The sequence below is a fragment of the Amphibalanus amphitrite genome, unplaced genomic scaffold, assembly GCF_019059575.1.
Source record: "Amphibalanus amphitrite isolate SeventyFive unplaced genomic scaffold, NRLGWU_Aamphi_draft 000081F_arrow, whole genome shotgun sequence".
NCBI lineage: Eukaryota > Metazoa > Arthropoda > Thecostraca > Balanomorpha > Balanidae > Amphibalanus > Amphibalanus amphitrite.
Genome location: NW_024881577.1, coordinates 255,911 through 282,217, shown reverse-complemented (window position 1 = coordinate 282,217; position 26,307 = coordinate 255,911). Strand labels below are relative to the sequence as shown.

Sequence of the window (26,307 nt, the reverse complement as noted above, 5' to 3'; positions counted from 1 at the left end):
TGGAATACTGCGCGGGCACGCTAACCACTACACTACCGCGACCGCGCGGCGGCCGGCGGCAGGGAGGCTGCGGAGACATGGGGAGACATTTTACGCTTTTGTGAAAAAAGCAAAAGATTTAGCGAAAAACACGTTATAGATAACTTGCAGAAAATTGTCTGCTCTTTCAGATAAGATACTTAGGTTTGATATATCTTGTGCAGACTTCATTCTACAGTGCTTCGAAAATCGCTCATTTACATGGGGATTGAACGGGGCTTCGAGACTTGACTCCAAATGACGTCACGAGCTGACGTCACGAAAAGGTAGAATCGCCGGACGACCCTACCTGGTATATAGGGCCTTGAGTATTGTAATGTTCATGAATAATAGAATATGGTGTTGATGCAGGCTGATTACGGGTATTTGAGCCAATGATAAGGTAGTACTGGGTCTTACAGCCTATGATTCGCTACCCAAGAAGATTCGTGTTCACGGTTTGCGGTGAGCATCTAAATTTGTGAACACGAAAAAGTGAAACAAGCGACGACCACCACCTCGTGTGGAGCCATTATACTGATTGTACTTTTTATTTTGTTTCAGAAGACGAATGGTGAGTAGTGAGTACGTATTGTGCCGTCGATTTTTAGGACCATAAAATCATCAGACGATGATGTGGGATGGTGGATGTATCTCATCTTGCAATTGAAAGCTATTTTCTGTGTCAACTGTCATGAAGCTAGTTTTGTGGGCTTATGCAATTTTGGACTCAGACCCTTAAGACTGTTGAGCAATGGATCTCACTCTGCCACAGTTTCAGGATTTGGGGCCTGACCCAAAGATGCACACTGTCATTCATTAGGCTACATCATGGAACTAAGCTGATACGGGGGGTCTAGGGCAACCCGTGGGGTGATTCAGGGCCCAACGCCTCCAGGACAGAGCCCCTGCCGTGGAGGAATTGTGAGGAAGTAAGGATTCTATGATCCTATGAGTAATATAAGTCTGGACAAATAATTGTCTGGCTTTTTTGAACTAGAAAAAATGTTATTAACAATTAACATGACAAAACTTAAACTTAACCTAACCTGACTTGTCAGTTGTCAATTGTCATAGCCTTGATTGACCCATTGCAGAAGCTGCAAAAGTAGAGTGGATGAAGGATTGTCTTTGTTACTGAAATAGAGGAGACGTTTGGTCTGGGTTGTACCTCTGGTGTGCTGCCAGGGCCAGGGCCAGGGCTGAGACTGAGTCTGGAGTATGGACAGACCACCCACCACCCCAACCCAGCCCTGCCAGTGGACAATGGTCACCTCAACCTCGCAGCACCTGAGCATGATCCTGAGGAGCTTTTCATGTCAGATGGCAAGGACTGTCCAGCCTGGATCAGGGGTGTGAGGCCTATGCTTACACATAATTTTCTTTGTGAGAGCTGATTTTTTGTCACTTAATTTATTCCAGCATTGAAATTATATAAAGTGTATCTGGATTTTGTGAGCATGGCTTAGTACTGTCCATGCAATATGCATGCTGTGAAACATGTTTTGCTGATTGATTGATTGATTACTGCAGCTCTGTCTTATTGCCCTTTCCAAAATTTACACCACTTCACCATCATCTGCAGTCTGCACCATATTACAGGAAGCCCTCATAGTTTAGGAAACCCTCATAGTTCCTCAGCACTTTGAAAACTGATAATATTTAGTCAGAATAACCATATTTTAGGAATGATATTCAGGTCCTTGGGATTCAGCTGGGTAGTGTCCAGAAGCTAAGTAGTTTCTCCTTGTTCCAGTCTTCAAGTTCACCTTGCCCCTCCTTGTCCAATTGGTAATTGGGAAAAGAGGCTTCTCAGTCGATGGGTCTGCGGCACCTTTCGAATTCCTCAACAAGAAACAGAATGGTTTTGTTACCCCAGGATCACCGATTCATCAAATATTTCTCGCCATTGATCGAAAATGCCATCTGCAAGCTCTTGAACACGACAGCAGTGTGACGGCCATCTTCCTGCCCCAGGTGTGAGCCGTGCAAGAGAGGGCCCTAATCGGCAGCCATGAGCAACATCTACATTCAAGAGCCGCCCACAAACGCCAAGGTGCTGCTTGAGACCACTGTCGGTGACCTGGACCTCGAACTATGGGGAAAGGAGGCGCCGCGCGCGTGCCGCAACTTCATCCAGCTGTGCATGGAGGGATACTACGATGGGACGCCGTTCCACCGCGTGGTGCGCGGGTTCATCGTGCAGGGCGGCGACCCGACCGGCACCGGCGAGGGCGGCGAGTCCATATACGGACACCCGTTCAAAGACGAGTTCCACTCGCGACTGCGCTTCTCGCGGCGCGGCCTGCTGGCGATGGCCAACGCCGGCAAGGACGACAACGGCTCGCAGTTCTTCTTCACGCTGGCGGCGACGCCAGAGCTGCAGAACAAACACACAATTTTCGGCAAGGTGGCGGGAAATACACTGTATAACATGCTGAAGTTCGAGGAGGGAGATATTGAGGATGATCGGCCGAAGTATCCACACAAGATCATCCGCACGGAGGTACTATTGGATCCGTTTGACGTAATTCCTCGCCGGAAAGCCGAACCATCCGAGGCCGAGAAGAAAGAAGCGAAACCAAAGAGCAAGTCGAAGGCTACGAAGAACTTCAAGCTGCTCTCATTTGGAGACGAGGCAGAAGAAGATGAGGATGAAACGATCGAGGCCACCAAAAAGTTCTCGGGCAAGTCCAAGTCGTCACATGACCTCACGGACGATCCCAAGCTGAGCTCTGCCCCGGCCGTGCCAGAAACGGCTCGGAACTCGAAACGCACCTCAGAGCCGGAGGAAACCGTCAACATGGAGAACTTACGGAAGAAATTAAAAAAGAGTGAGGCAGAGGAGGAGAAACCAGACAATTATCGACTTTTCCAGGGCGACGATGAGAAGAAGAAGGCTCAAGTAGCTGAAGCGAAGGCCGAATTCGAAGAATTGAAAAACCAGATGCTGAAGAGGAAGCAAGCGGCGGTGAAAGCGGATGCTGTTGCTGCAAAGAAAGAGGAGCCTGAGAACGACGCCATCAAGGAGTACAAACAGCAAAAGGCTGAGTTCGAGGAAAAGAAGAAGCAGCTGCCGAAGCGCGGCGCGTCCTCCCGCGAGGCACAGACGATGGCGCTCCTGGAGAAGTTCAAGAACAAGCTGCATCGCGCCAAGGAGGAGCATGTGGACGCGCCACAGGAGACTACGGCCGGTGGCGACGACGCCGAGGACGTGAATGACGACTCGTGGCTAACGCACGAGCTGCACTTCACCGCCAACGACCCGACCCTGGCCAAGGACGCCAGCACCAAGGCGGACGACTGGTACGACATCTACGACCCGCGGAATGAGATGAACAAGCGGCGGCGGCAGGCGGACGCCAAGGGCAAGCGGAGGAAAGACAAGGGCGATCTCTGAATGCTGGGGATGTGGGTGAGAAAAGGGAGGGGGAGGTCGGATTTTGTGCGAGGTATGAGAGAGTAATAATTCTGAGACGTTTGTTTTGTCGTATTTTGAATCGTCCGTCTCGGTATCTGTGCGTGAGTTTGAGATCTGAGTGCAAGTCCGATTAGTGTGTAAAGCTTGTTACCGCTCCTCGTCATCCAGCTGCTTTCAAAGGAACCCAAGCGCGTGATGCCAGATGTCGCTGTCTTTTTAGTTGGCGTGGCGCGTATTAAAAACCAGTTGATTTTACAACACTGTCAGTCGTCACATCGTGCTAACGTCAGACTTCAATTTTTCTGCTGCCATCTCCAGTTTTGCCATGTCCAAGTTGGCTTCCCCTGGACACAACAGCCTAGTCTGTTCTGTGGATAGTTTTTCCTGGTATTGATACGTGACCCCGTTTTTTTTTTTTTTTTTACTTGACTTATAACAATTAAAGGTGAGATGTTCGCTGTCTTGCACCGTGTCTTTGATGGTGAAATAATGACATGAAATAAATGATAAAAGAAAAAGTTAAATGTTGGGTAAAACGAACAGTTCCAGAACTATTATGCGAGAAGGATATTTAACAATAATTACTTCTTCTAATGATCATTGCACATAATTACTTTTTCTAGTGATCATTGTACGTAAAGTCATATTTTGCTGACCATTCTCAAACCACGCCTGCTCTGCTCTTTATATTTCCGTGGCGCAATGGTTACAGGGACGCCCGGCTTGAAACGTTTGTGAGGTCTTCTATCACATGGCATGGCTAATTTCAGCCGTCCTATGCCTAATATTTGGCGACAATGCGACATACATTACTGTAAATTGGCCACATTTCGGCCGTCTCATGGTCCAAACATTACAGTCTTCCATCTGTTGTGGAGTTGTGACATTGTGTGGGCCGCCGGGTCCACTCGAGAAGAGCCTCTCTGCTCGGCCGTCCCCAGCGTATAACTCTGGTTCCAAAGGACAGTGGGCGGGGAAACTGAGGGTTCTGTGTGCCCGCTGCCTGGGACCGGTGGGTGGCGACCTTCACCGCACGCGCACAGGGGCAGCAGTGGGCGGCTTAGAGGTGTCGGCGGCTGAGAGAGGTGACAGACACGTATGGTGGCAGGAGTACCTACTACGTTTGGCCACGCACGTGGTCCGGTAGGTAGCTGAATAGTGTAGTGGTGCTGCTACCTCCGGTCAGCGCTCTGGGTGTCTGTTACTAAAGGGACCCGAATTGCCTACTTTATCTTCGTTTGGAGTGCTTTGATCCCGCTTGGTATGCCGTGTGTGATCTTAGTTCGACGCATATTACTCCAGTCACTTGCAATGACTCTTCGCTGATGTTCAACGCATGCTAATGAAAGATTATCACGCTGAATTGCATTCTAATGCATGTCATTATATTCACAAATCGTTTTAGCTTCTGTATTTGGGTGCCTACCTAATGAGTAGCAAAGTAATCTGATAACTAACCACTTGCCTCTCTTGCAGGCAGCAGTGAGGCGCATCATGAGGGCTATCCAGGTGTTCGAGTTCGGTGGACCGGAAGTGCTCAAATACTCGGCCGAAGTAGCTGCGCCTGAAATCACAGCGCCTAACCAGGTGAGCAGTTAGCCGTACTCCCGTACTGCGATTAGCCGCTTTGAACATTTGAACAAATGAACATGCCATGTCTTTTTTTTTGCTTCAAGTCAACCATCTTCCGCCACACTCGGCACATGTATACCGCTTTGGCCCCGCTCTGCAAACGAAGCGCCCCAGCGTTTGAGTCGCGTGTTCCCGTGCTCGGCAGGTGCTGGTCGGTATCGCCAGCGTCGGTGTGAACCCCGTGGAGACGTACATCCGAGCCGGGACGCGCGAGCACCCGCTGCCCTACATCCCCGGCTCGGACGGAGCCGGAAAGGTGCTCCAGGTCGGAGAGGACGTCAACGGGCTTCAGGTCAGTGACTGTCATGATTGTTCGTGTTTCATGGTGGGCAGAAGTTACTAATCGATTGAAATTGTACCTATTTAAACATCCTCTTACCTTGCAGGGTGTTAGCCAGACTGGTAAAGCAGAAAGACAGTTACTTGCTGGCACGCAGAACGTCTTTATTTTTATGGATCGAAGACAAACTCCCTTGCCTCATGTCCGACCAGGTGGGCCAGCGCGTGTTCCTGTGCCGCGGCCCGGACGGCGGCCCCTCGGGCACCTACGCCAGCTGTACGGTGGCACCGTCCTCGTGCGTGCGAGCGCTGCCCGACCGGCTCACGTTCCAGCAGGGCGCCGGCGTCGGCATCCCCTACTTCACCGCATGGCACGCGCTCATGCAGAGGTAACCGGCGTGGGACGAGAGTAGCGGGCAGGGCGCGGCGTGCTACCTGGGTAGCCGATGTGAAACGAGGGGAACGGACCTGGCACGACGATAGCTAAGGGTAACGGACAAGGGACAACGTTTACATGGGCTGGTTTGATGTGGCATCTATTTTACTGGCTTGCAGGGCGTAGTAACAAACTCCATACTTAACCCATCCCTAATGCTCATCACTCATTTGTTATCTTGCTGGCGAATAAGAGTGTGCGGTGAGCTGCACTGTTTGTCACCTGTCTCGCTAGATGGCTCTGCGGATGGTATTCAGCATGGTTTGCGAGCGGTGCGTTGTCAACAGCAGGATTTTAAGGAAGTTCTGTATTTATTTGAGGCTGGTAGACGGTTTTATTAAACCTTTGTGACTAGCGTCACAAACTGGAGTACTGCGGCGATTTTTATGCTCTGAACTTAAGATTACTTTTCAGGGGCTTGTAAACAGTGCACAGGCGAATTTCAGAGACTCTGCGACTTCAGTTAAATGGCAACCACTCTAGCCGAGTGATGAGCAGGCTAGAGGCGAGGATGGGGGATAGTGATTAGTGTAAAGCGCGGACAAATGCCGTTGCGGCGATTCCTGGAATCGAGTGGATGTGACTGTGACTCTGAACTTCTCACCCACCCTCATTGATCACCTCTGGAGTCATGGTCGTTATGCGTCTGCTCTTTATTTAACCAGATGTAATGTCGAATCTCCCTCTCACAAACGGTCGAGGCTGGTAACGAACTCCCCAGCACCCCTCTCCCTGCCGGTGTTTCCCGTGACTAGCCCCATGTTTCCCCTGTCACCCCATATGACCTCGCTTTGTTCTGCCGACAGGGCCGCCGCCGGCCGCGGCAGTCGGGTGCTTGTCCATGGAGCCAGCGGAGCAGTCGGCCTGGCCGCGGTGCAGATCGCCAGACACCATGGTATGGGTCTCATTGCGGGTATTTATAGTCACCGTGATTGCGGGGACGGGGTGCCTGATCTACTCTACATAACTCACACGTTCGTCACATACGAGCCTTACATCTTAGACATGGCACTAACGTTGGTACGAGTCTGGACTCACCACACGAGATGCTTGAGCTCGTACTGTCGGGGTAACTGACCAGAAGGGGAGGAGGGAAGAGAGCGAGAGTGGTGTGATTTTTGGGAGAATATACTGGCTATAATTTGTAACCAGTGTCGTATTGTTGTGTGGTCGGTATTCGTGGCGAAACCTTTTTAACTTACAAAGGTTTCAACACGACTACTATCAACTATTCAGTGCCCATTTACTTAAGCGTCGGCCATTCCCCGATGGTGCAAACGTCGCTCGTGATTTCCCATTAGCGCTGACCTGCGCTCTGGCCCACCACCGTTCCAAACCGGGAGCATTGTCAACACGCGCGCCGGCCGGCTCTATTGGTATTTCGCCGCCATAAAAGTCGCCATCTATCCGCGCGATAAGAGGCGCGGCGGCGGTGGCGGCGGCGTCGGGCGGACGGCTCTGACTGCGGAAATGTCGCCGGGTCCCGCCGCGGGAAGGCGGTGACGACCAAGGGGGCCGCTCCGGCAGCGGATATGTTTGTGTTGGCACGGACTGGAAACGGGATGGGATCAACTCCGAGACATGTAGGGAGGGCAGGGGCTGGGTCGGATCGACCGGTTTTGGTCGAGAGACTTGGATGGCGATTCAGATTGGTTCAGGTCTGGGTGTGAGTATGCTGTTTTTTTTTCGTTGAAGTGGTAGCATCACGATTGATTTCCGTGCTTGCTTTTGTTGTCTTAAATATCGGCCAGCTGTGATAGCCTGCCGGCTTCTGTTGCAGGTATGCTGGTAATGGGAACAGCTGGTACCGAGGAGGGAATGAAGCTCGTCAAGGAACAGGGAGCCGAGCACGTCTTCAACCACAGGACGTAGGTAGACATGATGCGTCCGTGCTAAAGTTCTGAAGCAGCAGGGAATTAATTTGGGAACTGAATGTTTTCTTTTGCCGTAATGATCTCTCTAGCTGCAAACGTAGCTGCATTAAACTAAGCAACCGATACAGCAACCACTACCTTCTAATGCATATCATTCCTGTTTTATGTTTCAGGCCCGGTTACACCCAGGAAATTCTGGCAGCGTCCAATGGAGGAGTTGACGTAATCCTGGAGATGCTGGCCAACGTGAATCTGGCGACCGACCTGACGCTCTTGCGCTTCAGGGGCAGGGTCGTTGTAAGTAGCACCTCCTTTAGGTGGAATTATTGTAAAAGGCGCTTTTAATCTGGGACCTTTTATCGTTAATTGCATCTGTAGACTAGCGGCAAAATTTGTCTTAGACCATCTCATGGTAAGAAAGCACCTCTCATTTGAGGCTCGTTCGTTACGGAGCGAGCGAAGCGAGCGGAGTCTTTCCTTAGATTAACGGAAATTTCTGAGTATGAGCGGCCGGCCGGCCGGCCGGCCGGCCGTGCGGACGCTTTTGCGAGGCTTATATCTCAGCAACCACTTGACCGATTTACATGCGGTAATTTTTGTAGGGTAGCTTCATTCCTTCTACCAAGTATTGGACTATTCCCAATGCATGTGGGTGACCCCTTATGCACGTGCCACGTGCAAAACGAAGAGGTGTCAGTTTTGTAATTGTTGCAATATCTCGGTAACTACTTGGCCGATTGCGCTGGAAGTTGGCATGTAGGTAGGCACCCACTAGGCACTGCATATCCATGTGCCAGAGTTGGGGTGTTGCTGCACGTGCGCACGTGCAGGGGTCGTTTCCAGATCTCGAGAACGGCTGGACCGATGGCGCTCAAATTTGGTACACGGTTAGGGACCAGTTAGTAGGGTGCCGTGCACAAGTCAGTTGGGACCCATTTTGCACGTGCGCACGTGCAGGGTGCCGCTTCCAAATCTCGAGAACGGCTGGGCCGATTGTGCTCAAATTTGGCACATCGCTAGAGTCTGGTTAGTAGGGTGCCGTGCACAAGTCAGTTGGAGGTACCCCCTCGAAATTTCGCACGTGCAAGGCTCACCCTCTCGCTCGCTCCGTTACTCGCCCCAAAAGGCGTTATACTGGTGGTAAGTAGCAGCCTAGACTTGAAACAAGGACATTGTGAATAACACCTTCAATCTGGCTCGGTTCATCGTAAGTGGCAGCTCCTATCTCAAACCGGTCCGTCGTAAGTGGCACCTCCAATCTGTGATCGGGTCATCATAAGTGGCACCTCCGATCTGGGTCCGATCGATGGGACATCAGCACGCCGTGCGGTTGGTCTGTGGGAGTTGGATTTGCTTTTCTCTGCGTTCGTACCGACGTGGAAAATCAATTTATCCGCGTCCCGAGATGCTCGGGTAGCCAGGCATGCGTGGGTGAGTCGGCCGCGCGCTGTTTTGATTATAGTCGGCGATCGGTGGATGAAGGATTCTACCAGCTAATGGTCGGTGTCGCAAAAAGGTCTGATCGATTCGGTGGTTTTGTCGGCATTTGGCCGGTATCGGCGCGTTGTCCGTGGGACAGCATGGTTCGGTGATCGTACACAAATAATTAGTAAGCCGTTTTGCCATTCCGGATTGTTGCTGTTTTAGCCATCGCTGCTCCATCGACGCATGGCAATCCGAGCACTGCGTTTATAACAGCGACATCTGACAACGCAGGTCTCAGTTTACACGGTCGATACCACGATTGAATCTTATCATAATTATTTTTAGCCATCGGCCTAATACTTGATATGAAGCTCGGAGGCATATCATACTCACAACATCCGACAATAGATGTCTGTTTTGCCACAGATATAGCTCGGATGTCGTGGGCGGTTGATATTTCTCAACCGCACGTTTCTTGTGCGGACGCTATATTTGTGCTCGTTTCGTCCGCCACCTGTGGCCACTGGGGTGTCCGGTTCATCTAATATCAACTGAAGTCGGGTGGAAGAAAACCCGCAGGCAGCCGTTATAACCGTAATTGATGTCACCTGATAGTACCTACGCCGTGCTAGAGTTCAAAAGAACAGGAAGCAAAAGACCACTTGAGCTTGCACGAATGAGGCTGATGAACCGTAATTAACAATGTGTTCAGCGAAACACTGATTGTTAGACATTTTATACGGAAATCCGAGCTGAAGCGTCTTTAAAGGTAGTGTGCCACCTTTGAAAGATTTCCCATTTTATTTTTCCTAGGATAAGAAGCTTCTGTTTTTACCTAATATCGCAAAGAAAATCAAAAATGGGCCTGGAATAGTGCCTTTTTCGCCTAAAAGTTTATCGGTTTTTCGTTATGTATAACAACTGTAGTGGGCTGACCTGCAAACAGGCGTCGGCAACAATCGCGAATGCGGCGCACATGTGACAATAAGCAAAGGTCATTATAGAGTTACGACGTACGGGAATGAGTTATCAGCTGTTTAATCGTAGACAACACAATGTCGAGCCTTAAACTGTAAGCCTGTATTGGTATTGTTTCTTTTATTTGGCTGTCGAACATTATTTATGGTTTGAAATATGATTTTATGTAAAATAATTGATATGAAAAAGCCGTCTCTTAAGTTATGACCCCATTTCACCACACGCAAGTGGCAGAAATGACAATGATCAGCTGACGCATTTTTCTTGGCCGAAGTCAGAGCGCGCGGCCCGACGCACCACCACCGCACCACAAAGTATGAGCAGAAGCCGCGCCCAAAGCCAGGGCCCCGGTACCGTGAGGTAGCCGAGTCGGGGCAGCGTGCGCTGACCCAAGCCGGGGCCGCAGCTTTGGGCGCGGTCTACCGCATCCCCGCGGGCAGCCCCGGGCTATCACATGACACCGGGAGGACGCGCGGCCCCGGCTTGGGTCAGCGCACGCTGCCCCGACTCGGCTACCTCACGTTACCGGGGCCCTGGCTTTGGGCGCGGTCTACCGCACCACCTAACAGGCGTGTTCGAAACCGCAGGAGATGATGATGAACGGGTTTATCGAAACTTGATTGGATGAGCATATCGGTAATAGCGATTTCAGTGTGTGCATTTATTGTTCATAGTGGTGTGAAATGTGGTTGGGGTACGACCGACAACCCGTCGGGGCGAATTTCGCACTGGGGTACTCAAAATTTGAAGAATTTAAGACGTTTCCATGAGTTTTGAAGGTATGGATAAGTTCTAAAAATCCGGTTCTCCTTATCTGGGCCATTAACTCCATACGGTCCAGGAAAGCTGGCACACTACCTTTAAGTAAATCTTCCACAAGTACCTATTGTTATGTCACCCTTCAAAAATATATTTAAATTCTGTTCCATTATTTATTAATGTTTGAACGGATACCTTCGACATGCATACATTACCATGATGTTCCTCATACACTGAACACTCTCCGTCACACAAGGCAGATCTCCGCCTCATATCCCATGATCCCGCGCCTATCCGCGCCTGGGCATAGCACAACAGACTGCCTGTTTTCCTAGAGCCTGCCCGCTTCTAACGCCCAGCCGGGCGCCTTTTCGCAAAGCCGCGCTAATCCCCTGGCAGCAGCGGCGGAGGTCGGACTCGGACCTTAAAGCGAGCCGGCAGTGGCGGGGTGCGACCCAAGAGCGCGCACTTCTCTGTCGGCGGCGGCGGAGGCCGGGATTTGACCCCGGCTACCCGGGTCAGGTCGGATGATCGTCGTCCGTCATGGCTCACGGCGGCGAGTTCGCCGGAACTTTGCGAGGAGTTGGCCGTCGACCCGGTGCCGGATGATTGCTCCATTCAGAGAATCAGATGCGGTTGATTGGTCTGTGGTCAAACTGGGAGGTCAGAGCGGACGGCCAACCCGTCAACTGTAATAGAATAAAACGCGCCGCCGTGCTGGAAGCGGTGGGATGTTTCTTTTCATCTTTTATTCATCCATTTGCACGGCAAAATCTGATGCTTCATTCCCGGCTGCCACCGAATTCCGAGGCAGCTGAGAAAAATGAAATGGAAGATGCAACTATGGCGAGGCGCTGCCTGCAGCCTTTCATCTCCGTTATTACTTTTGAGGTGACCTGAAGTGGAACGAGATGAATCAAAGCGAAATACACAAATAATGCGGCCACGTATTTTATATTGCGAATAATGAAAAGTCGCTGCGTTCATATTTCTCACACTTGTAGGATTGTTGCCTGATATTTCTCAACTCTTTAATTTCTCGTCATCTCGTTAAATGGCTCGTTTTCTCACTTTTTTTTATCAGTCCTAGACTGATTTTGTATTTGGATTTCCAAACGGTTCCTTTCAATGGCGTATTCTCGAGAGCCCATTTCCTGCCTCGCTGCCACTCTTTAGGATTCACTCAGTGAGGATAAGGTAATCGGATGAAAATCTCCCCGTGGCCACCTCTTATAAGGCGGATCGAATATCGAAACTGCCGCATCAAAGCTGATGGTGGAACTAGATGAAGGGAAGAAAGCACATACCACAGGCAAATGTATGGTGCATGGCTCTCGGACATTTGCCTCCTCATATAATCTGTAGAAATGAACATGCAACGGTTGCTAACTCTCTGGTTCTCGTCAGGTATGATAATGTTACGGTGATGATCTTTGTGTTTCCTCATGTGCGGGTTTTACCGTTTACGTAATGGCTGTATGTCAGCTCTGTACCGTTCTACACACTGCATTTTCGTCAGCTCACTCCCGGATCTGCGACCGGAGTGGAGTGTCTGAGTGCTACGAAGTAAGGCGACCTGTAGTGTTTCATCTCGTACGGTAATGTCACATCCCATGGCCGACTGTGTCCTTTCTCAGACTGTGTCTCTGTTGCTTCCCAGGTTATCGGCTCACGGGGGAGCATCCAGATCGACCCGCGGCTCACCATGGGCCCCGAGACCAGCATCATGGGCTGCGCACTGGCCGCCGTCACAAAGGTAGGTCATCACCCCTCAACCCCTCTGACTATCCCTCCCCGCCGGTGTCAGAGGTCATCACCCCTCACCCTCCCCGACCGTCCCCTGCCCACCCGACGACTGCCACAGACGTTCCATTGTGTTACCCTGTTGACCTCTGGCCGGTCACGTCCGTTCGGTCACCGCGTGGTCACTGGTCAGTGGTCACCCTACCACTCCCGGCGGCCTCGTTGGCGCTGCTCGTGGCCGGAGCAGACTCCGTGAGACCATTCCGTGACCTCTGCCGGCCGACCTCTGCTCAGAGAGGCCGGTCAGGGCATGTTGGAGACGGTCTCCGGGAGCGGAACGCAAGCGTGGGTGCTATTCAGAGCTTAAGACATTTGAGCAGCGTTTTGGGGAGATATCCGACGAAATGATTTTTCAGTTGATTTTTTTCTACTACAAGATTTTGGACAGATATTGGGCAGGCGTGTTCTGACTTCTGAAACTGCCCTCACTAGCTGACATGCCGCTCCTCGGGCCGCTGTGGCCGCCGAGCTAGCTGCCCATGAGCTGACCGCGGCGGCCGCGCGCTGCGCCCGGTCCGGGCAGTAACGCCGGATGCCGTAACCGCTGTCTATGGCGGCATTACCGAGCCGTTCGCTCGCACGTCGGAAACGGGACCGGCGCCAGAGGCCAAGCTATATTGGAATGGCTCGGCCGGAGACCCGGGCGCCGGCTATACTTGGCATGGAAACCGGCACCAAAGGCGAAATGGAGAATTACTGAGCCGCTGGGATTTCATTTCGCGGCTCGATTGGCATTGCAGCGAAAATACGCCTTATCTTATCCCGCTTCGACTTTCTGTAATCAGCACTGCTGATGGAATCGTTCAGAGCCTTGTTGCACTGCCCCATTGTAAATTTAAAACAATGTCACGGTGGCTTTTTTCCCGGCTAATACCACTATTCGCAAAATTATATTCATTTGGAATTAAATTCTAGCCGGGCGGCGGGGCTGATGCGTTTTTAGTTCCACAGGAAATGCTGTTAGCACTTAGCACATTCAAAAGAGCAGCAGCCGCCGCTCATATGTCGCCAGCGACCGGGTGGGCTTTCTGTCTGTAGGATCAGGTGACGGCGGTCAGCGTCGTTGTTTGTGTCACGTGACGGCGGTCAGCGTCGGTGTTTGTGTCAGGTGGCGGCGGTCAGCGTCGGTGTTTGTGTCAGGTGGCGGCGGTCGGCGTCGGTGTTTGTGTCAGGTGGCGGCGGGCCGTATCGGGTGTTTGTGTCAGGTGGCGGCGGGCCGTGTCGGGTGTTTGTGTCAGGTGACGGCGGTCCGTGTCGGGTGTTTGTGTCAGGTGACGGCGGTCAGCGTCGGTGTTTGTGTCAGGTGGCGGCGGGCCGTTTTCGCTTTTGCATTAGGTAAGAGCGGTCTGTGTTGGATGTTTGCATCCAATTGCATTCAATCAAGTTTTATAGAGTAGCGATGCTATCGTAAAACATTATTTTGGTGCTGAGTTGTGATCACTTATGAGGTTTTGCTATGATGAAGAACGGTCGCTTGCTGGGCAAACTTATCTGGTCAGTTTTAAACTATGCATGTCGTCTGGGACCATATTTATTCCGTGATTCATTGCTTTTAATTCTCGTTCATGATCTGCCGCTCTGAGCCGCCTTTCTGCATCGTTCTCTAACCGGCTGAATCTGCATCTCCTCAGGAGGAGTGGGAGGAGCTGGATCTCCGTATCGGCGAGGGTCTGGAGGCCGGCTGGATGACGCCGATCGTGGACAAAACCTACCCGCTCGAACAGGTGATAACCGAGCCCTGTCAGACAAAACTCACCCCCGGAACAGGTTAGAGCAGGGGCTTGTCGGAAAAAAACATGCCCGTGGAACAAGCGAGACCGGAGACATGTTCCACAAAATCTACCCCCGGAGCAAGTGAGATTCGGGACCCGTTTGACAAAATCTTCCCCGTAACAGATGAGATGTCAACTTGCAAATCAACAGAGCTGGGCGCGTTCCTCGATTTTCGGTAGTGCGTTAGCGTTCCTGCGTTCCTCCGGCCGCGGTTAGTGCGTTCCTGGAATAGCGTTCCTCAATTTTTTTTTCGCTCGGTGCGTTAGCGTTCCTGCGTTCCTGCGTTCCTCCCTCAAAAATACCGCCGAACCACGCGGCGCGGGCCCAACCAAACACGGGGCGAATCGATCACAGAATACCCAGAATGGCGACGTGGGGCCGAAAAGCAGCTCGACATCTCTTTTCCGAATCGAATATCTGAAATACGTTTTACCAATATCATCCGTAGGGTTTTCAACAAAAATACGACCTGCTTAAAAACAATAGTTAAGTTAAAAGATGTATCTTAGTAAAAGTTATCATATTTACTTTACACATTTAATGCCTGAAACTGAATCGAATAGTAGACATCACCACTAAAAATCTTTACACATTTAACCCGCGCCCCGCTGGGCTATTCAGCCATACGCGCCCTGCTGGGGGGGGGGGGGGGGGGCAGATTCTGCCCCCCCTGTCTAACTTCCGAACCGATGGTCGTAGAAAGACGGGGAAAACGGCAATCGAAAGCTCTCAACAAGGCGGATCTTAAGAGCCCAAAATTTTTTGCTTAAGTAGGTCAGAGGTCATGTCAAGGTCAGGTCAAGGGTACAAAATGCAAGTTTCTACAGTATCGGCCTTGCACCGTAGTTGCCGAAGAATGGACTGAGACTGATTGCCCAAAACGTGTTCTTAGACTACCAAGACAATATTCGTTGCATACAATGTCATTCAAAGGTCAAGGTCAGGTCAGGTCAGGTCACCAAAAACAAAATATAGAAAAGGGCATGTGCGACACATGTTTTATGGTTCATTTTACTCATAGAATTCAATAGGCACACTCAATAAGTGATATGGACCACCTCTGGATGAATTTCAGGTCGAGGTCAGGTCAAGGTCAGGTCAAGTGAGGTCAAATTTTGAAGTTGGTTGTTAAGGCCCAAAAAGGTGTCTATCTGATGCAATTTTTCACGACGAATCGAATGGTGCTATTTTTGTTTCCGTACGAGGTCTAGAACTTCCAAAAAAATCATTTTTCAAAAATTTTGTGTGTCGTGACGTCATGAAATTTTGAATAACTCCCACATTTTTGAACCGATTCTTCTGAAAATTGGTATGTAGATGCACATTGACCACTTCTCTGACATATATTCCGGTTTCTTCGATACACTCAAAATTTTGGATTTTATAACTATTTTCCCAAAAATCAGTTTTTTGAAAAATTTTGGGCCAAAATCCAAAATTTTCAAAAAACCGAGATAGCCATTTGATAGATAACGTGGAATCACGTATAACCTTTTTTGTTACGTCTTGATTCCTTTAAAAATGAAGATGTTAGCGGCGTTTGAAATTTTGCCGTTTTTGAGGCGAAAATGGCGAACATGACGTCACTAAAACGTCAACTTCTCAACAATTTTCCGACGGATTTCGTTCAAATTTTCAGGGAACGTGTCAAATTGATGTGTGATAAGGTACTGAAAGTTTGACGTCGCTGGCGTAACGCGTTTTGAAGTTATTGGCGAAAAACGGGAGGGGCAGATTCTGCCCCCCCCCCAGCGGGGCGCGGGTTAATGCCTGAAACCGAATCGAATAGTAAACATCACCACTAAATCTAAGCAAGCCTTCCTCGATTCGACCGACAAGTGGCGCCTCTACCGGCAAACACACGTACTCGAGATTCAAACATTTGACACATAGGTCATTGGCAGCAATATAATTTTTCGGGTGGTTCCGCAAGAACGCAGGAACGCTTCAAAATTTCGGGTGGTGCGTTCCTCTTACTTGCGTTCCTTTGAAAAACTTTGCGTTCCTGCGTTCTTGCGTTCCTAAAAAGGGCGGTGCGTACTTACGGAAGAACGCAGGAACGCACTAAAGGAACGCACTTGCCCAGCTCTGCAAATCAAATATACGGCACGCTCTAGAACGGGGAAGATGCAGGGACCTACGACTAGCCAGCACGCAAACTAATCTCAGGGAATAATCAAAGAGGCATGGATGGTGCCCGGTCATTGTCACGTTCCGAATGCAGCAGCCCCCCCCCCCCCCGCGGCTCATTGGACCACGAGGGACGCTGATCCAGTTAGCAGTTAGCGGTGTTATTGTATTATTAGTGTTATCCTGTCACTGATTGGCTATTGAGTTAGCTGCGTAATGGGGCTATGGGATTGGGTGGTGTGGGCTGTCCGTGCCATGCCTATGGGCGGCATTCTCTTGTGTTTGTGCCTTTTTTGCATGTATAGTGTGAGGTGTTAGTATGCTTACATAAGGCTTGTCGATTGGCTGCGGCGGTAGGTTGTGAGGAATGAGGCTCAGACCTCTGTACGGCTATCCGACAGCAGTCATAATTGTGGTCTTTTCGTTAGCGATGGCTTTTGGCGGCACTCCTGACGGCATTTACTGAGTGATGCGATTTGACAGACTGGACTTTACTGACAGACAGGTTCCACTGACAACCGGACAGACTCGCGCACAAGACTTTACCGACCGGACGTGACTGGTGGTCACTCGGAATTTCCGGCGCTGCTCCAACTTAAACAGCGGGCTGGAACGATTCACATTTGGCGCTGAAAACAACTCTAAGAATCACTTAGTTAAGAGCCTCTGTCACACCTACCTTGCATCACTTAGCATAAAGCTTTCTCTAGGCGGAAGCAGTTCGGCTCGGAGGATTTCTCGCTCGCGGGAGGCTGCTGCTGCAGATGCTAGTTGAATCCCTCTGGCGCTTCTGAGAATGACCGATATTGTGTTGACTGTTGCGAGTGCCTCTGAGAACTTGACTCTAGCCTCAGCCGGATCTAATTTAATCACGTTTTTCGTACGTTTTCTCTAATTGCAGCTATGTGCGCATTTCATGGATTCATTTATGATGTCGACCAAAGCTGATAATCTATTTTCTGTTTAGAACAACTTACAACAGAATCTTTCTCGCACGTTTATTCATATTCGTCCAATGCTGACTACTCTTTTGTGCTGCCAAATAATTCCTGGCCGTCATTCTGCTGGCTTTTGCCTCCATTCTGGCTTAATTAGGTGCTTCGAATCGGGATTCCCGGCCAGGCCCCGGTCGTATCGTAACGGACCGCGTGCTGCGCTGCGAGATAAGCCTCAAACGTCCTGCATTGTTCTCAGTTCAGCTTTGGGACCGGTATTCGACGGGTATTGAGCGGTCCTTTGGTGCCCTAATGAAGGTGCTCAGTAGTGCTGAGAACCCTTGTTATTCCAGCTCGTCAACTGTTTCTATGCCCGCCTGCCACGAATTTCGTCTACAATATTTTACCTTCCACACTGCGACGCTGAAGTAAATTTGCGTTTGTGGTCTGTAGATACCAATTTTCCAACTGCTTGCGTCTGTAAGTGTTTTAGGACTTTATAATCAATATTCAGAACCTTTTACACGTTTTACACGAGGTATGTAAAAAGTTGGTTTCGCTTGACTTTACATCCCTTTGCATCTTAGTAACGATACCTATGTTCCGGCCTCCGGGATGCTAAATTTAATGTTAAGCTCTGTAAGGGAGATAAAAGTAGCCTCTTCTGCGCCTTGTGCGTATTTAGGCCTGAACTGGGTGTAGGTGTTACGAGAAAGCCGAACTTTCCTGTCCTGCGCGACTTTTGCCCCCGCGTTGATAGCCACACTGCACCAGTCGTTATTATACCGGCACTGAGCGATAAGATAAACCGCCGATCGATACAGAGGTGATAGTACAGGCGCCAGCCGGTTCCTAAACTGGCCGGCCAAATATCGCCAAAAACCACCGGGATCCAGGGTCACGCTCCCAATTTTGATATGCTATCTCACCCCATGATACTGTGTCGATATTTTCCATATTTCATTTTTCATCAACCTGCTTTCCGTATCTGCGCCGTTATCCCTGTTCCCACCAGTCCCTCCATCGTGCTTCTCCCACTACGTAGTGCACTCCCCCGCTATCTATAAGAATCTTGTCCCGCCCACCCCGTCTCCCACCCGCTCGGTCTCACGGGTGTCACATCAGTGCGCCAGCCGCGAGCCACGAGCGCCGGCCGGCTCCGTCGTTAGCGCCATCTCCCAGGACGGGCGGTGGGGCCGAGTCGTCTCTGAGGACGGGCCGTGTGGCCGGGCTCAGCGGCAGGTGTTTGTCCCTGTCAGAGGGACTATCATCCGAGCCGCGCCGGCTGTGGCCCGTGCGGCCTCCGACACCGACGACACTGATTCCGACGACGTCGGGGGGGGGGGGGGGGTGACAACGTGGAGCTCGCGTGGTATGCTGTTGTTGGTTGCAAAGTGGAGTGACAGACAGACAAATTTACGCAACAAACCAGCAGATTCGGGTGATTTCATTCTTCATGCTTATCATATGCCATTTTTCAAAGTAGAAAATACAAATTGAGATATGTGGAATGATCCGAACCAATAATCTTTCAAGGTGGAATGTCTGTTTTGTCTGTTTATAACATGTTATAAACTATAGGTCTGTAGGTACTTTGCTCATTCAATCTTCCTTCGAGTACGAATGCATTTGATCGATTTTTGTAAACATTGAACTCCACGACTGTGATGCTGAAGTATGAACATGTGCAATAACCTCCTTCCATTTTCCATTTTTTGTTACATTTTTACACGGTTTTTCTTTGTTTTCGTCCGCGCATATTTATCTCCTGAGATTAGTCCCCTGAGCGCGAAAAAAGGTCTAGTTGTATAGAACCGTTCACGTGGGATATATTCTGCAGCAGATGTGTCCCCTGAGAGCCATTTGTTACGGCAATATTGTATCTTTGTTGAGCAGTGCACATGACGGCCAGACATGTGCTTGGATCCGGAAAAATGGATCTGAGATCCGATCCCATGGATCCCGATCCGAGATCCATTCAGATCATAGATCCAACCCCTCAATTTTGTCGAGAGATCTACTGGGATCATAGATCTGACCCTTCAATTTTGTCGCTAGATCCACTCGGATCATAGATCCGGCTCCCCAGTTTTGTCGTGAGATCCATTGGGATCATAGCTCATATGCGCTCAAAATGTTAACAACTTTCTTTCATAAGAAGTTATGAATACCAAAGTATGGTTAGAAACAATCTTATATGTACAAAGGCCTTATTAGTAAAGGCATCCAGTTACATTATACAGAATACAAAATAAAGGAGGCTCATGACGGTCACAACTTGAGAGAATTGAGTGACATGAAGATTGTTACCAACAGAAAAGTTTGCATTAACAATTAACATAGAGGTAAGTCAAAGTAATGACTAATGAACAATACATTACTAGGTACCTACCACATCACAATTCATGTTAGAATCTACATAATGACATTGATAAGACAATCTTGCATTAGACAACCATGAGGCTTTCCAGTTTCCAGCTAACACAGTTGATTGATAAACAATAAAAGATGATACTGACACATGTGGCTTGGTTGGGTAAAGATATTTCAATCTATTGAAAGAAATATTTGATAAAATAAACTGAGATATAAACAAAAGTATAAAAATATTCTGCGGAAGCGATGGGAAGCGAAATATCAATTGTAATGGCCTTGGATATTTACCGTAAAATGATTATTCAGTATCTAAATAGAACTCGTGACGTTATTTCAAATAACAAATGAGCTAAGCGTTCTACCTTCGAGTATAATGAAAATAAATAAAAAATCAAACTGGAAATTCAAAAGTCTGGAGTTTTTTTCAAAAGAATGTTCATTTTTTTCTACCTCACATAATTATTTTACGATACGATTGTTTGTGAATATCATCTTTGTAGCGTTGAATTTAATGACGTAAACGTAAGCTGAAACGGTATTATATGGCCCTGAGCCGGGTCGCGCCTTGCATCTTTATTTTATTCACTTTTCAAAAGCATTACAATATCTTACGTCATTAGGTTGAAAGGCCTATTACGGGGAATCTTTTGGAATCATTACGGTTTTAGTCAAATTAAGATTTTTCATTGGTCAAACGATAATGACGTAATAAAAAATATTACCGAAACGTGAGCTGTGAATTTCGTTTGTCTTTTTTTTGGGAGGCTCTCTCATAACGAAAGCACAGCATGGCACCACACATGGCACGATGCCAAAAGTAGGTAATCTGAAGAAGTTGATGCCATTTTTGAAGTTGTAATTTTATTAGGAAAGTATTAGAGGTTGTTTGCTATTCTTACTAAATCGAAATTGTGTTGCACATACTAACAGCTCATACGAACATTCTGGATTGGGATTTCATACCCATGGCAGAAGTGGATTGCTGGATTATTTTTAACAAAACTGACCTATTTGGCTTCCAGATTTGATTTCCTAACATCTGTCCATAGGCGGCGGAACAGGGGGGGGGGGGGTGGCACCAGGGTACAGTGCCCCCCCATAGATTTTGGCATTTTAACATTAGCCCTATGGCGTTGCATGGAAAGAATGGGACCAAAATGAAAATCTGCAGTGCCCTGCTGCCACTGCATCTGTCTGTACTGTTTGTCCATTGAATTAAAGTGGCTGTAGCTTGTTGATAAAATTGTCATCAGTGCTGTCATGAAAAAGAATTGGTCACAAAAAGTAGCAATGTGCATGTTCTTGGTTTATTTTAAATGTAGTACAAATGTTGTTGATTTAAATTCAAATTTAATGCTGATACCTAATGATTACAACTGGTCTTAACCATGTCCACAAGTGACAATTCTCAATTGTATTGCACTGTAAGGTGTACAATTATGTAGGATAAGGGTTTCATTGGCTACATGTTGTCGTGAGATCCATACAGATCATAGGTCCTCCACAAATTTTTGCCCGCTGGATCCACAGAGATCATAGATCCGACCCCTAAATTTTGTCGAGAGATCCATTCGGATCATAGATCCAACCCCTGAATTTTGTCGAGAGATCCACTCGGATCATAGATCCAACCCCTCTATTTTGTCGAGAGATCCACTGAGATCATAGATCCAGCTCTCGGATCCATGCACATGTCTGATGACGGCAATATTAATTCTCTGAGGTTTGCGAAAGAAATATGAGCTGCGACGTAACGTCCTACGAGTGTAGCTTATGTACATTAGATTTCTGAGTTATTTTCAATGTCATCATGCACACACACATACGCTCTCTCTTGCTCTCTCTCTCTCTCTCTCTCTCTCTCTCTCTCTCTCTCTCTCTCTCTCTCTCTCTCTCTCTCTCCCTCTCTCTCTCTCTCTCTCCCCCTCCCTCTCTCTCTCTCCCTCTCCCTCTCCCTCTCTCTCTCTCTCCCCCTCTCCCTCCGTCCCTCTCCCCCCTCTCCTGTGGGCGCGTCCGCGCCCCTCATATGATGTCGTGCTCCGGTTACAGGCGGACCGAGCGCACGAGGACATCATCAACTCGGCCGGCGCCCGGGGAAATATCGTCCTCGAGGTGTAGTCGACGGCCGACCCCGCCTGCCAGCTGATCGTCCCGGGATGTGGTCGCCCGGGGCCCCTCAGGGTGTTAGTAATGCATGGAGTAGGGGCCGAATCAGGGTCTCGTTACGGGAATATTTGGATATTTGGATGGGTTTACACTATACAGGGTAGATAGACGCTAAGGACATTCCAAGAGCACCAGGTGTGACCGAGTGCTCAGTAAAAGCTCGCCAAGCGAAGTGGAAAGTGCGGTTGTGTGCGCACACTGGTGAGAAGCTGCTGGGTAATTGATATGTAGATGCTATGCGATGTGCTTCCATGATCAAAGGTGCCTCTCTGTCGACCGATGTGCTGGGTAATGGCATGGAGTGCACACGACGTGACGAACAAATTAACTTTACTCATAGCGAGATGCGCTGCCGGGAGCTAGGGGGTAGGGAATGATGCAGGTGCCTTAGTGATGAAATGGTAGTTGGTTTTCATAGGAAGGATCGTTAGTTTTGGGGGTGCTCAAATAACACGGTAGATACTGATTTGTGCATTAATATCGCTCTAGAGCGATGTATTTGAAAAGTGAAACACATTATGCATACTCATACGTTTTTGTTGATTTTCTTCATTGATGTGTTTCGTTGTAACAGCTAACACTTTACTCTCCCGAACAATGCTTTGAAGGGTAACCGATTTACTTTATTGCTCTTTTTTTAAAATATTAAACGAGGCATAGAACGCTTTTCGCCGTTAAACTCGGAATGTGTCAATTGTTCGTGTTGGATTTGTACGCATACATTCGTCAACGCGAGATGAAATGATGGGCAAATATATTTATATTCAAATTCGACAGCACATGTATACAATATCTCCAATATTATACAGTTACAATATGTCTACAGTCTACAGAAGTACGCACAGTACGCATATGTATGCGTTAACTGATGGTTCGCACACTTCTGAACACGACCTGATGCACTCTCCAACCTTCCTTCTCTGAATACAGCCACACACACGCACCAATACTGGATAGGCAACTATCCGCGATAATTCTCAGTGATCAGTGTCACTTTTATCCCGGGCGCCGGCATCAACACTCATGGACAACTATTTACGGTTGACACAGTAATTGGCGACCGATACCTTTGTTTCGTGTTGGCACAACGTTCTGTCCCCTTGGCAACTTGCATTGGAAGCTGTGACCGAACCGAGGGCGATCCAGCTCGGCCACTGCTGGCCGGGCTTGGCATCAGTATCCGTCCGGGTGTGGGGACTGGGGATGTTGTTAACTAACTCCGTCCTGTTGTTACATATACCGTCTCAGGCGGCTCGTTAAACGTAGCACGTCACATTACTTCTGTCGTCTGAAGGTTTTTATATCGCGTCTGACTATCCCCTGTCGCTTTCATCCGCAGTCAACAACTGTAAAGTGGACCGTAACGAGCCTTGTTGGCTGTGTTTAGGAAGCCCCGCAGTGCCAACTTCAAGAGACCAGTGCTCAGCCCCACACAATGCAGTGCGTTGGCGGGCTGCTATAGGTTGCACCGGTGCTTGCCAAACTGACTGCTTTGAAAGAGAAAGGGACATTCGTCACAATCGGTCTGAAGGCGGCACGCGCTCGTTACGAGCCATCACGCCGTTACCGACCTCTTGCCGGCGTCTCCTAGAGCACATGTTCGTTCAGAGGACGGGTCGCCGCGGCTTATCGCCAACACACTCGGTATCGCCTCTGCCACCACCACCACTCGAGGAGCCCCATCGCTTCTATAGCGTCGCTGCCATCACCATCACAACCATTCTATGACTTCTGCACCATTCCCGTCATTCCCCTCGCCGCTCATATGATCTCCACACAGGCGAAACCGCGACGACGAAATCACCACAAACAAAAAATAAACATAAACATCGATCGTTCAGCCAGCCAATGTCGCCTTCGCCACCGCCACTGCCACTGCCGCGCTCAGCAGCGGCAAGAGTGGCTGGGGCCGGGCACATGCTCCCCAGGGGTCTAATGGGTCGGACATGGGCGAACGAGCCGCCCTGATCGCCCGCCCAGGGAGAGGGGTGGGAGTGTCGCCCGGCTAGACGGGAGAGAAGTGGCGGGGCGCGCTCGCTTTGAGTGAGACCATCAGAACTGAACTGCTGGTCGCACTCGTTCGCGACGAGTGGTGTTGGTTTGGGGTGGACTGGCGTTGTCATATTTAATTTAGCGCGATACCGAATTGAGTGGTGGTTTTAGTGTTAACTATTAACTTGTATGACATATAGGAAACAGAAACACCGACCGGTAAACAAAAATTGTACAGATATGTTACACAAAACATTGCTGCTCCTCTGATCTAAATAAGATCGGCGTTATCTTGATTGCGTCCGCCATGCCTTGTCACGGAAGTCAGAGACTGCTCATTACCAGACACCCTACACTGTTATGATATCGTTTATCTTCAATGTCTTTCTTGTGAGAGTTCAGCACGTGGAGCGTATAGGTACTCAATTATCACTAGCAGTTCTTTGCCACATCAGAGCGACATCACGCACGTCATTCGCCACTGACGTCAGCCGTAAATCACATCACCGGACGTCCCGAGCTGTCCTCTCAGCGGTCCCGCGCACTGACGTCAGCTGTGACGTCACAGGGTGACGCCGGGCGTGACGGTGACGAGGGACGACATCAGGCCGTCCGTCTCCTCCATCTCGGTCGGTGACGAGTTGGTGAGGACGATGGAGATCTCGGATGTCGGCATCACTGGTAAAGGAGAGGCGGGCGTCAGTCACGCAGGCTTCTTTTGCCAGTTCTTACCACAGAAAATACCGTCGGGGGACTGAGAATGAAATGTTGCACGGTAGAAATCACTACAATTTCGTATTTCGTATTTCTGATGCCAAATCGTTGATCTAAGACGAGATTAGTGGTCTTCTCTGTTCTAAGTTCTAACTATAGTAGCCTAGTTTCTGCTCGGCTAAATCTAAGTGCCCGTACCTGTTATGTTCATTTTACTTACTCTCAAGCTTTTTGCATGCTGATATCTCGAAGACATCAGCCTGCGAGTATATTGAGCATAATGGGAATAGAGGAATAAGTGGGTAGTTAGGTTCACACCTTAATTACACCTTGGTAACGATATAAGTACAAATGGATACAGGATACGTAATATCTTGCTAGGAAAAAGTCCAAGACTCCAATGACTAAATGACGGCTCGAATCAAATGCCGATCAGCGTTGGACACAGCTCTACCACGTCACCCCTCCCCTCCCCACACTTTTATGGCTGTCACCGGACACCGCCTCTGTGGGCCGCGTCGTCTTCCGTTTCCCTGCCGCCCAGACGGTCACGTGACCATGCCCGGAGGCGAAGCAGCCGTCCGCTCTGCCCGAGGCCGCGATCGGGCGCGCAGTGTGGCGTGTCTCGGAAACGTAGCATAGTGCAAGGGCATAGTGCAACGTCAACGTGGTGCGAGTGGAGTGAAAGACGTGAAAAGGTGACAACGTGTCAAACATTATTGTGGTAAAACTCGTGGGATACGGACACGGTTGAAGTCGGTGAGGTGGACTGCTCATTGCACAGCTGAAACAAGCTGAAGTGCGCACTGCGCTCAATTTCAATTTTAATTCGGGCGTATAGCGAGTGGAAATCAAAATGGGTGTTTTCTCTCCGAGAGTGACGCCAGTACGGTGTTCCGATGGACGACGGCTCTGCTCCTGCGGAAGTGAGCTGGAGGGAAGTTAAACGTGTGCACTGTGAAGTGTGCAGCGAGCACTGAGCATACAGCCTTTCAGCGAGGGATTCAGATTGCAACCATGGTCGGGAGTGTCGGGAGCATCACTGTGCACTGTCGCCTGGTCTTTGCTGCGTGATGGATCATCATGTCAAAGGTAGGTCTGTTTAGCAATAGCATTCCCAATTGCCGTGGTATTTATCTATTAATGCCCTTATGAATTGGATGTGGGAACAGTAGCTGAGTATGGTTTATTTATTTCGGTTCGCCGCGGGCTGCAGGTACCTATATGTATCCTACATAGCTACGCAGCCAGATGGCAGTCAGTGCGGTGTTTACCATGGTAACCGTCCAAAACGTCTCGTTAATAGCCAACGCAATATGAATTTTAAGCTATCCTGATCTATGTTGATCAAGACAGCCCATATTCAGCCCAGATTCAGCCCGGATTCAGCCCAGATTCGGGACACCTCCGATCAAGCTGAAACTCGCACACAATGTAAGCCATGACATGCCCAATCCACAGTCCAAGTCATTCGGTGGCACTCCCAGACGTTTGACCTAGAGAGGTCAGCAAAGGTAACGTGACCCAAATTTGCACAGCAGATTGTGGCCCACCCAGTAGAGCTAGAACGCTAAAAATGGCACCAATCTACTCGCC

At 49.3% G+C, this 26,307-nt stretch overlaps 3 protein-coding genes across 4 annotated transcripts in view; 2 read left to right on the top strand and 1 right to left on the bottom strand.

Annotated features, from left to right (window-relative positions):
• Window positions 1-345: 345 nt before the first annotated feature.
• On the top strand, window positions 346-3,951 carry LOC122379590 (spliceosome-associated protein CWC27 homolog). Of its 2 annotated transcripts, none has more exons than XM_043361905.1 (2): window positions 346-592; window positions 1,996-3,951. In XM_043361905.1, the coding sequence occupies exon 2, from the start codon at window positions 2,033-2,035 to the stop codon at window positions 3,416-3,418; it is 1,386 nt and encodes a 461-aa protein (XP_043217840.1). In that variant the 5' UTR covers window positions 346-592; window positions 1,996-2,032; the 3' UTR covers window positions 3,419-3,951. The 2 variants fall into 2 exon arrangements, with proteins under 2 accessions (XP_043217840.1, XP_043217841.1); XM_043361906.1 differs by lacking the exon at window positions 346-592 and adding an exon at window positions 927-950.
• LOC122379591 (quinone oxidoreductase-like) lies at window positions 571-22,781 on the top strand. The gene is made up of 10 exons (XM_043361907.1): window positions 571-599; window positions 4,916-5,026; window positions 5,217-5,363; window positions 5,564-5,739; window positions 6,593-6,681; window positions 7,567-7,654; window positions 7,834-7,957; window positions 12,483-12,578; window positions 14,257-14,349; window positions 21,889-22,781. The coding sequence occupies exons 2-10, from the start codon at window positions 4,934-4,936 to the stop codon at window positions 21,955-21,957; spliced, it is 975 nt and encodes a 324-aa protein (XP_043217842.1). The 5' UTR covers window positions 571-599; window positions 4,916-4,933; the 3' UTR covers window positions 21,958-22,781.
• Window positions 22,750-26,307, bottom strand: part of LOC122379589 (potassium voltage-gated channel protein Shaw-like) — a 43,755-nt gene continuing 40,197 nt past the window's right edge. The window contains exon 10 of the mRNA XM_043361904.1: window positions 22,750-24,675. Coding sequence (XP_043217839.1) covers window positions 24,560-24,675 — 116 coding nt within the window. The 3' untranslated portion in view covers window positions 22,750-24,559. The remainder of the gene's footprint in view (window positions 24,676-26,307) is intronic.

Excerpts from the sequence above, each read along its gene's own strand:
- LOC122379591 (XM_043361907.1), top strand. The coding sequence starts at position 4,934 with ATGAGGGCTATCCAGGTGTTCGAGTTCGGTGGACCGGAAGTGCTCAAA. Across the intron at positions 5,027-5,216 it reads AAATCACAGCGCCTAACCAG|GTGCTGGTCGGTATCGCCAG; the intron begins GTGAGCAGTTAG and ends CGTGCTCGGCAG. Across the intron at positions 7,958-12,482 it reads GCTTCAGGGGCAGGGTCGTT|GTTATCGGCTCACGGGGGAG; the intron begins GTAAGTAGCACC and ends GTTGCTTCCCAG.
- LOC122379590 (XM_043361905.1), top strand. The coding sequence starts at position 2,033 with ATGAGCAACATCTACATTCAAGAGCCGCCCACAAACGCCAAGGTGCTG.